Below are 12064 nucleotides of genomic sequence, written 5' to 3'. Positions count from 1 at the left end.
TGAGCAATAGTAAGAGAATCAGTCTACCGTAGCCTGGGCTTTATGCCTGATTCTTGACTCACTATATCCTCGAACAGAGTTTCCATGCAGAAGTTTTTCCATCAAGTATGAAGAGGAATAATCTCTGGGAAGATTTTTGGAAGGAGAGTTTGGGTAAAATATGAAAGGAAAAATGGTTTTAACACTCTATAAAAATACAACTTTTGTTAATTCCCAAGCAGTAAAAACTAAGGTCTTTTCTTATGTTCTTATGATTGTGTTCTTATGATTGAGGTGAAAAGTGTTAATCACTTCGCACCTTGAAAACTTGAAATGTATTAGTGCTAATAAAATCTGACCTTTTTGTTTCTGTCATTGATTTCCATAAACTGATTTTGCTTGTAGCAAACAATATTAGTTTTTTGAAAAACTAAGTTTTTTCCTCATAAAATCTGCTTAAAAGTTACAGAGTAAATTGAATCCAAATTTTAAGGGAACTATAAATTGTGAAAAAAAGTGGACCAATTTGCAGAACCAAATTTAGAAAATTATTGGGAGTAATAAGAATGGTAAGAGTCGGATCAGAGTCTTGAGAGGTAGAAGCAATCATAACAATCATCCTCATTTTAAAGGCGAGGAAACAACCCAAAGACAGTGAATTGCTGATTTCACATACCGGTAGCCAGTTGTAGCAGAACCAGAGGAAACCACCTATTAAACCAGGTAGCCATTCATTTTCTAGTTATGTAAGAATCCCGAGATTCACTTGTATCAATTCAAACTAGTACATCTATCAATGGAAGTATTTATCATTATATACATTTCTAATTCCTGTGAATTAAGGAGGAGCTTTTAGAACATATTAACCAGCTCTGCATAGGTAGTAGTACTTTTACCGTATTTATAAATCTCATCATTTTATAAGTAGTCTCTCACCTGTTCCTACTAGTTTCATCACTTAACATATTTGGAAATGTTGATTTTTATGATACTAGAAATAAGACAGTAAGTATATATATATATAGGGCTTCATTCTTGGAAACTTGATCTGTTTTTATTTAAGCACAGTGTTCAAAAGATGCATTGGTGCAGAAAATAGTTTTTATTTTCAGATGCATAGGCACGTTGTGTATGTTTAATGCTATCCGTTTTTTAGGGGGCAGTGTGATATAATATAAAGAGAAGGAGACTTAAATTAGAGTGTATATATATATATATATATATATATATATGGGAAAAGCCATTCACCAAGTCAGTGAAAATGCAAATAAAAAATATTAACTCCTTCAATTTTTGGTTAAGATAGTGTAATGACTGTATACTTAGTACGCCCCGTCTGCTTCATATACACATTAATGACAGGTAACATGCAAAATCAAAATCAAATGGAGCCAGGCCTAAAAGCAACATGAACATCCCCATGGACCAGAAACACTAAGTTGAGAAAGTGCCTGAAACTACAAACCTGCTGACCGTCAAGGCCAGAACCACGCTATGTCTGCTGGTTCAGCTCTGTGGAGTAAAGGGGACTGATAATACTCCATGCAAGACAAAATAAAGGAAGAGAACTAGGCTTACTGCTTGAAGTCTGGGATGGAGCCATTCTGTTCATGAAAAAAATCTGGGCGAGGGGGTGGGGATGGGGGCAGGGGAGGAGCCGATAAGACAAAACAAAACCTGATGACCTAAAAAGGAACTGAACCATTCAGAGGTTCAATAATTGCATCTTCAATTTCCTGAATACCATTTCAGGGCAGAATATTACCTTGGGGTAGAAACCCCAACCCAAAAGTTTAAGATCTGTTTCTAGACTGGAGAAGCGGATAGCACCTGGAAGCAACCATAAAGCTGCTAGCCACAGGAAATGGTCATGAAGTGGTTGGGAAGAGAGACAGACAAAGATGGAGAGGGTTGATGGATGGATGACTCCAGGGGTTTTGATCCAAGAGATTGAAAGGATGGAGTTGACATTAGCTGAGATAGAGAAGACTAAAGGATGTGTAGGATTGGGGAATTTATGGAAATCAGTGATAGTTTGCCTTTGGTATGTTGAGTTTGACATACCTATTAGACATCTCAGTGGACATTGAGCAGGGAGTTGGTTCTTCAAGTGTGGACTCGGGTAAAGGTCTGGCTGGTAAATTTGTCAATCATCGATGTACAGACTTAAAGCCATGAGACTAGATAATACAACTTATTTACAAAATAGTGACAGCTGGATAGACTTCTTAGATACCAGAAGACAATGGAGGAAAAACCAAAAGTACTAAGGGAAAATCAGTCAAACTAGAATTTTATATTTTTTTAAACCATCATTTAAGAGTGAGGGCAAAGCAAAGATGTTTTCTGACGTAGAAAGACAGAGTTTACTAAACACAGACTCTCACTTAAAAGATTAAATTAAAGGTGTACATTTGCAAGAAGAAAAGTAAACCCAGTGAAAGCTGCATAGAATGTATAATGGTGAGTAAAAACATTGATGAAAAAGTTACTACAGTTATTAAACTATTTTTTGTGTTTTAAAAGGTAAAACTAGATAAAATTAACTATATGGGGTTGGGTTGAGGCATGATCAGTGATTAAACTGATCGTGTTAAACTCTTGTCATGTTCAGGTGAAGGTAAAAGTAACTGAATTAATTAAAATCCTGTTGAAATATTTATGGGCAAACATTAAAAATTTAGGGATATTGCCACATTTTAAGTATTCTTGCCTAAAGAAATATGAATCCAGTCAAACCACAGTATAATTTGTTTTTCAATATAATTGGTTTCCTTGGCATTTTAATATTTAATTTTTGTTTTACAAGATTATCCTTAAAAAGAGTCCGTAGGCTTCATTAGATTGCCAAAGAAGTCCATGACACAAAAAGTTAAGAACTTCTGGATCCTGCTGTCAATATTCAGAAAATACGGAGGATACAGGAACATGTTAAACGAACCTAGGAAATACAATCAACAAAATCTCAATTTCTGTAACAAATAAAAGGATTTAAAAAAAAAAAAAGGAACTAGAGAAATAACCAGTAGATTAAAAAAAAAGTAAGAGACAAATTAACCAAGTGTGTGCTGACCTCACTGGATTTTGATCCAAACAAACGGTATTTTAAAAAGAGGGAAAAAACATTTGGGAATTTGAGCACAGACTAGATATTTGATATTAAGGAATTAATATTTTTTAGATGTAATAATGGTGGTGTATTTTTTTAAAAAGAGTACCTTCAGAAACATACTGAAATATTTGCTATGAAAATTTTAACCAAATGTGCAGTAAGGACAAGCACTGAAATAACAGAAATGCAATCTATAGTTTTCAAACCTACAAGTTAAGAGAAGGTAGAGGAGGAGGGGAGGAAATGTAAGAAGTGTTATCACACACACGACAGGCAAGAAAAGGGAAAAAGACAGCAAAGGAAAACAATGATAATCCCAAGGTGATGTGGTTGCGATAAATCCAAACAGATCAGCAATCAAAATAAACAAACAAACTTACTGATTAAAACTGAGACTGTCAGATTGGATTGCTTATTTAGACCAGCTGTATGGTACATATAAGAAACATGCCTTAAATAACACAAAGTGTAAACATTAAGGAAACAGTTGATAAAGTTGACGATTTCAATATTAAAAGCTTCTCTTTAGCAAATGACACCATGAGCAAAATTAAAAGATAAGCTACAAGCTGGGAGAAGACATTTATAATGCGCATAACTGATAGCAAATGAAGTCACAGAAGTACTCTTTTTCATAAATTTCTACAACTTGATTTTTTAATAACTTTCTGGGGGAAATGGGCAGACTTGAGCAATCAATTCACAAAATATCTCATAAACATACTGAAAATATATTCAATTTTATTAGTGATTCATTAGTTAAGATAGTCTACATTTTGTTGCTGAATAAATCAACATTTATATTGGCAATAAACAGCCCCCAAAATCTCAGTGCTATTCTCATGAAAGAAGGTGGAGGCTCAAAGAAAAACAACTAAACAATATAAGCCTGTTTAAAGTTTCTGCTTAGAAGTGACATACGTCATCTCTACTCACACTCCATTGGCCAGAGCAGGTCACACGGCCACGCCTGGAGTCAGCAGGGGCAGTACACTGCAGTTTGCGTGCAGGAAAAGAGTGGGGTTGGAACAAATGATTGGAAACATTATACAGTGACATCCGGATAATGGCTTAAAACAATAAGGCCATACCAAATGTCACTGTGATCCTTATACCAGGGCCCAGGCTGACGAACTCGTCACTGTCTGGAGTAGTGCCATTCTTAGTACCTCAGGGAAAAGCAAGAACGTGGTGAAGCATACACTGGCTCTAAAAGTGCTTCCCTCTACAAGGATCAAATGGCACTTGTCACGTTCCATTGGCCAAAGCAAGTCATATTGGCCACTTCTGAGTCCTGCACAACAGTGATGTGCGTTCCTCTTAGAAGGAGGGGCAGCCAAATCATTAATAGCAATACAGTCTGCTGCAATAATACAGTCTCCCCAATAATTGTAAAAAGATAACATTCCATGCTCATCAGATTGGCATAAATTTGAAAAGTGTGACAAAACCAAATGTTGGTAAGTTTGAGGGGATATGGGTATTATCATAATCTGTTGGTAGAATTCTGGTTATAACCACTTTGAAGAGCAAATTGACAGTGTCTCAGTAAAACTGAAAAGTGCCATCTTATGTGACCCCATATTTTTACCCTGCTGGAACTTTCACACGTGCACAAGGAGATTTTTATAAGAATATAGTAGCATTTTTAATGGGAAAAAAAAATTTGAGAGAGGCAGCCTAAATGTTGACAGGAAGATGGATAATACATTTTTTATACATCCATTAAAATGAAGAATTTAGAGTTATACTGACCAATGTAGATAAATCTCAAAAACATGTTTTTAAAAAGTTGTAGAATGATACATACAGTATGATACCATTTACATAAAAAAAAATTTTAACTTGCAAAATAATGCTATATGTTGATATTGGGGATATGTATATGTATGTGTGTATATATATATGTGTATATATATATATATGAAGTAATACATAGAAGAGAATAGGGTAATTAATATATAGTAATATTTTATAAGAATATACATAGAAATGATACCTTAAATAAATTCAGGGTAGTGGTAACTTTGGGAAGAGAGAGGGATTTCCAAAACAGTAAAGAAGGGCTTCAAGTACTTTATTTTCCTTTAAAAAAAAAAAAAATCTGAAGTGACTATGGCAAAATGTTATATGACAGACATGGGTGGTAGAAACAGGATCTTTATGTAATTCCTCTGTATGTTTGAAAAAAGAAAATTACGACTGGTAAGAATTCACCTGGGACACAGAGCATTAGGGGAAGTTATTCCAGGTAGCAGTGTCAACATGCTAGATTTTGAAGGACGGAAATATGATGTGTTTAGCCGATGTAAAATAGTTTTAATTGTGGAGCCATTCTATTCCAGGGAAGTTAAGTTGACAGATGCAGCTTTGTAGGTAGTCAGAGGTCATATTACGAAAGCACTAGTGTGCCAATATTGTGTTCTGTTACTTGCTGTGTGTGGACACCTGTTTTGAGAAGCTTATTTACGTCAGTTACATTAACAGGGTGTATTCAGAATCCTCTTCTTCCCTCAGGAGTCTCTGACTTTTTCAATACATTAAATTCTCTTTTCTCTTACAGGGTATCTAGACTAAAATTTTAGAAAAATCCATTGTGTTCTTATTTTCTTCTCAACAGAAGCAATTAGTTGCTCAAAAAATTCACATAGAAGAGAACGAGGACAGAGATACAGGACTGGAACAAAGACATAATAAAGAGGATCCAGACTGCATCAAAGCCAAGGTGCCCTTGGGGGACCTGGATCTGTATGATGGCACATACATAACTTTGGAGAGCAAAGACATCAGGTGAAGAGATGACCTTCCCCTCCCACTTCACCCCCCCAAAATTACGTTTTCCTGAATCTTTCACAAAGCAGTAAGAAATTATTTCTCTAATGACAATAAGCTTCAATCACAGATGAGTTTATTGAAATTTGAAAGTTCAAAGTACATAAAGAATTCTTACAAATCAATTAAAAATATTTAATACTGCCATAGAAAATTGAACAAGTTATAGTAAAAGAAATACAAATGGCTAACATGTAGAAAACATACTTCTCAATAATGATCAAGTACAAATGAAAACATTTAGATAGTTTTCATCAATCAAATTGAAAAAAAAGTGTTTTAAAATCAGTAACTGGTAGAAATGTGGAGAGGCTATCAACAGAAGTATAAATTAAACAGTTCTAGAAATGATTTAGCCATGTTATATTAGCTTTTATGAAGTCCCTGATCTTAGCATTCTGTAACCAAGCTATTTTCTCAGTTACCCTTGATTTATGTTGAACTCCCTAAATGTTTGACTCTAACAACAGCTATGTGAAAAAGGTATGAATGTTGACTAATATTGGTTATAAAGCTGAAATGTTTTGAGAATATGGTTCAGTTAGGGAAAAATTAGATATTTCTTCACCGTTCATTCATTCATTCATTGCTTCTTGCTTCTTGATTTTAGCCCAGAAGATTATATAGACACAGAATCGCCTGTCCCTCCAGACCCTGAGCAACCTGATTGCACTAAAATTCTAGAACTTCCCTATAGTATACATGCTTTTCAGCACTTGCGAGTAAGTAGAGATTTGGGATTTTTTTTTTTTTTTGGCATTTTTAAAAAATTTAGTCTCTTGCTTATAAATACCTTTTTCTTCTCTCCTTCCAGACAGCTTTATAATTTTACAAATATCTTGTATTTCTTGAGATTCCTGGAAAATAAATGCAATGAGATAATGAATTACTTGTGATCTTTTATAATCTCCTTTTTCTATTTTTTTAATGTTTTCCTTTTCTTCAGGGTGTACAAGAGAGAGTTAATCTTTCTGCACCCCTACAACCTAAAGAAGATCCAGTCTTCACATATTTATCTAAACGATTAGGAAGAAATATAGACGACATAGGGCACCTCATCCATGAAGGCCTACAGAAGGTAAGTCATCCGTGACTTGAAGAGCCAGGAGACTCTGTGTGAACAGAAGATATTTTTCTCTCAGAAATTACCTGCCTAGCTCGTTTTTGTCTAGAGAGTGATTTTCAATCGTGATTACATTAATGTAAACCGTACAGTTCAAAGCTAGGGAGAAACATTGGTAGTCCATCCCCTTCACCAGGAAGGGATGCTGCAAAGTTTTGCTTAAACTAAGTTATGAATAAACAAATTACAAACTAATCTAAGCAACAGAATTTATAGGCTAGATTTTATATTTTGAGTGTGAAAGAAAAGTTAATTTTAGTGTCTTTGCTGTATATACACATCATGCATAGATTATCACCATTCTCTAGACGAGGAAAAGAAGCACTACCAACAATAAAATCTTCTTGTAATTTTCTTTGAAGGGAACATCTACTTTAAAAAAATGAAATAGGGAATAATGCAACAGGACCCAAAAATTTCAGTGTATCATTCAGGATAACGTGGGAATTAGAAAACGGCTTTTGCTGTTCTCTGTGCCTAAGGGGTGTCATGATGTAAGCTAGTTTCTAAGAAGTATTACAGTGTATGAAGTAAAATGTATAATTGCAACATTTATATACATACAGTTTATTGAACTACATTATACATTTTATATAAATGTATGATTATTTTTGTAGCTAAGTTACCATCTTCATCTTGTTTTTCTGAAGGTAATGTAAAACATTGCATTCCCAGAAGTTGATGAGTAATAAGGGGAAACTGGCCTAGGATTTAAAATATCCTTCAGTAGTTCAAGAGAACGATGAAGATGGTTTGGACTAGAATGGTTAGTATTGGAAATGGAGGGACTTAAAACTATTTCAGGAAACGTTTAGAAGTTTAGAAGCTGATGAATTAGATATGGGGAAGGAGGGGCAAAGGATAATTCCTCAGTTTTTTGGCTTGAACAACATGAAGGAAGAGCAGGATTGGTTGGGAGAAGAGAAGATGGAGTTCTGTTTTGGCCACATTAAATTTGAAATACCTGTATGATTCTGGAATTCAGGAAGGGTCAGAGCTGGATGTATAGATAGAGAATAATTGTTAAGTAGGGAGTATTGACAGTCATGGGACTGGATAAGGTCACCTAGAGGACAGTGCAGTTTGAGAAGATGCCACCGAGTCCTGAGTCCTCCCACAAGTAGCTGTCACCCAGAGAGGGGAGGGTCAGCAAGAGACCAAAAGGGTGTCCAGAAGAATGTGGTGTCCTAAGAGCAAAGGGGAAAAGTGCTCCAAAGGAGGAGGGAGTCGTTAACAGTGACATTCGGACATTTATAGATTTGGGGGAGACTTTATGAGAAATCTTACAGAAAGATTTTTCTTTAGAGATTAATTTTTCTCTACTAATATAGTATGATGTGTAGAGTGTTCTGCTCATCCTGATGTTTTCAGTAGTTCATGTAGATTTTTAATTCATCTTTTTGTTCCAATTCACAGTATGAAGTCTGAAAATAAGAGATAAAAATGAAAGCATTTGTTGATTTGAAGGAAAACTTTCTCAAAAGGTTATCAAAAAGGAGACTGAATCCCAAATCCTAAGTCATTTGTGAAAGAACGTAGTATTTCTTAACCAGCTTCACATAGTGCTAAAATCTTTAATTACCTTGGTCAAAAATCATATACTTTCCTTGAAGATGGAGTATATAAGGCTGATTAACAGAACTAGACTTAGTTTTAATCTTAAAAATAACTATTTTGAAAATAAAATAATTGGTCATTGTAAAAAATTCAGATTATTAATTAAAAAGTCTATATAAGGGAAAGTAAAAATTGTAATTAAAAAAACTCACAGATAATTACTATTTTATAATGTAGTCTTTTGGATTTTTATTTTTATACATCTTTAGAATTAAAACTTTATTGTCCTAGGATAAATTTTTTGTAGTGGAATTGTGGGGGTCGAAGGATAATCATATTTTTAAGGCCTTTTACATACATGTTGTCAAATTGTCCCCCAGAAACACTATACTGTACTAACCTAACATTTCTACAGTTATTATCTGAAGTTAATGTACAGTATAGCCAGTATTGGCACTCTTTTTCATCTTTACCAATTTGTAAAGCGAAACTTGTATCTTTTTAACTTCTATTTCTTTTTTAAGTTTTACGTCATTTCACCAGCTAATTAGCCGTTGTTTCATATTTTTGAATTGTCTGTGTTTTTGTCTGTTTAGATTTTTTTTTATGAGGTCCTTATGTAGTAAAGATATTAAATGTTGGCTATCATATGTTTTTCCCAGTTTATCTCAAACATGATGACTTTTTTTTCCATGCCGAGTTTGGGTTTAAACTTACATTGAGTTTTTGATGTGATCCAGGTCAGTGTGATGACCTCTATGTGGTTGAAATTCAGTGTATGTTACGAGACAAAAAATCCAGGCCACAGAGGAGCAAATCTATATGAACTTGTTTAACTTAACTAAATAATGCACTTATTTACTATATACTCAAGACTTAGTTTTTAGCAATGTGAAGGTTTGAATGAGATTCTAAACACATATGAGATAATGAGAAAGGTTAATCTTTCACATAAGCATAAGCCTGTCATTTGCTTATGTATGTACCTCCATCCAGATATTAAATACATAGGAAACTTTGAAATATGTTAATTTCAGGAATTTCACATTGAGAGCCCCTGGCATTTCCAAGTCGGTTAGGACCTGACTTCTAAAGTCCTGAAATAAGGCCCAACACGTTGTAGCTACTTGGTGGGCTCTTCAGCTTTGTTTGCCCCTTGGAATGATAGTGGTCGTAGGGTCACTGTGGGGATCGCACCTCAGTGCACTTGCACTTGCTCAGCTGCTGATCAGGAGGCACTTTTGACAGGTGTAGTTTACTTGTACTTTGTCCTCTGCTTTATCACTGCTATAGTAAGTCTGGCTCTTCTTTATCTTAAATTTCAGAAGAGAAAAAGTAGTAAAGGTGCTCATTTTGAACATTCTAAGTTGAAGAAACTGCCTTGAGTTGTGTTTGATTGTTGTTTTATTTGTTGACTCTCTAGAACTCTTCCTCATGGGTACTGTATAACATGGCTTCATTTTACTGGAGAATAAAGAATGAGCCGTATCAGGTAGTGGAATGTGCCATGCGAGCACTTCACTTCTCTTCCAGGTAAGTTTCCGACCCTTCTGGACCTTCTGATTTTCCACATAACTCAGGACTGCTAACGAAATAATACATAAGAAGAAGCATTGTGTTGTACTTACATTCTCCTTCATTCCTGTTCAAAGAAATTAGTCTCATCACAAAAAATGACAAATGGCAAAGACGTCAAAGTGATAATAGCATAATATACATCTGATTTCCATTAGGAAAAAAATACATCATTCAGTGCCTTATGATTCGCTTGAGGCTTGAATGCAAGGGCCTTGGCTGGAGAAATTATCATAAATTAAATTTTTCTTGAAACAAATATAAGCCCTAAATACATTTTAAAACCATAAAATATTTGCAAGACCTTATTTTTGAGGTAAAATTTATAGCTACAAGCACCATCAATTATATAAAAATGAAACATGATTTTCTTCAATTATTTTCTCCATCTGTAAGTATACTCAAAGTTATTTCCCTAAGCTCTGTAACTTTGAGTGTAACTTTCCCTTGCCGGGTAGTTATACATACCATGTTTCCCCAAAAATAAGACCTAGCCGGACAAGATGCATTAAAACTAATGCATCTTTTGGAGCAAAAATTAGTATAAGACCGAGTCTTATACTAATATAATATAATTAGTATAATAATATAATGTAATATAATATAATATATACCAGGTCTTATGTTAATTTTTGCTCCAACAGACGCATTCGAGCTGATTGTCCGGCTAGGTCTTATTTTCAGGGAAATGGTAATTGTAGAATACATGCTTCTTTCCTAACATACAGCTCTGCACCTTCTCTTTTAGGCACAATAAGGACATTGCCCTGGTGAACCTGGCAAACGTCCTGCACAGAGCACACTTCTCTGCTGATGCCGCCGTGGTGGTCCACGCAGCTCTGGACGACAGTGACTTCTTCACCAGCTACTACACTTTGGGAAACATATATGCAGTAAATACAACTTCCTGTTTTCATGAGCCAAACCAGCTGCTATTTTTTTCTTTTTTTTTGGTCACTAAAAAAATACCTTTTTCCATTCCTGTTTTGGTCTGAACAAGGGAAAGCGGTGGAAATCATTAGGAGGGAAAAAAAAAAAACCTCAACACAATAATGTACCATAACTCTTACCCAAAAAAAGAAAAATAATGAAATTGATAGGAATATTCAATTTCTGCAGAGTACCCTCTTAAGATATTAATACCTTCCAATGAAGCGATCCTCTAGCATATTTTCTTGTGGTGGAGATTCGGCCATAGATCAAAATAACATTCACTGAGATATAGTCCAATGAGATATAGGTGTGATCTCATAAATCATTGGGGATTTGGACAGACGCATATGGGCTGTGGCTAACGTTTTCTCCCACGTGTTTACGTGTGTGTTTGTTTTTGTCTCTTCAGATGCTTGGGGAGTATAACCACTCAGTGCTCTGTTACGACCATGCTTTGCAGGCCAAACCTGGGTTTGAGCAAGCTATAAAGAGGAAGCATGCTGTCCTGTGTCAGCAAAAACTTGAGCAGAAATTGGAAGCTCAACATAGGTAATTGGGAGGAAAAATTTCACTGCAGCATTGGCACCATAAAACCTTAGCTTAGACCTGTGTAGGGTGCTGTCAGTGTTCATTTGATCATTAGAATTAAGAAAAACTTCACCGCTGCTAGTCCTGTCCCTTTTCTCCAAAGCCAGGAGGTTTAGCACAGTTTAGTGATTATGTAGAAGAATCGCTTCAATAGCATGGATTTCAGGACCTAGAGAATGTTGGCAGTAAATGCTGTCATTTAGAACTTTGCAATTTAACCGTTAATTACTTTTATGAAGTCAGGTGGAGGTGGGAATGCTGCTGGATACTCATTCTGTTGATTCCATTTTTATTTCCATGGAATACACTGTCATTAAAATCACTTGCATGTGCTATATTTGATCTTTCTCCCCTCAGGTTCCTAG

At 35.1% G+C, this 12064-nt stretch overlaps 1 protein-coding gene across 5 annotated transcripts in view; it reads left to right on the top strand.

The window, feature by feature from the left end:
* TTC17 (tetratricopeptide repeat domain 17) overlaps positions 1-12064 on the top strand; it is a 96266-nt gene that overhangs the window by 21279 nt on the left and 62923 nt on the right. For all 5 annotated transcript variants that reach the window (XM_033119570.1, XM_033119572.1, XM_033119569.1 and 2 more), the window contains exons 3-8: positions 5712-5881; positions 6534-6645; positions 6870-7001; positions 10027-10136; positions 10927-11071; positions 11521-11660. In XM_033119570.1, coding sequence (XP_032975461.1) covers positions 5712-5881; positions 6534-6645; positions 6870-7001; positions 10027-10136; positions 10927-11071; positions 11521-11660 — 809 coding nt within the window. The remainder of the gene's footprint in view (positions 1-5711; positions 5882-6533; positions 6646-6869; positions 7002-10026; positions 10137-10926; positions 11072-11520; positions 11661-12064) is intronic.

The sequence above is a fragment of the Rhinolophus ferrumequinum genome, chromosome 11 (genome assembly GCF_004115265.2).
Source record: "Rhinolophus ferrumequinum isolate MPI-CBG mRhiFer1 chromosome 11, mRhiFer1_v1.p, whole genome shotgun sequence".
Lineage (NCBI taxonomy): Eukaryota > Metazoa > Chordata > Mammalia > Chiroptera > Rhinolophidae > Rhinolophus > Rhinolophus ferrumequinum.
Note: the sequence above shows the minus strand (reverse complement) of the source record. Positions and strands in the feature narration are given on the sequence as shown.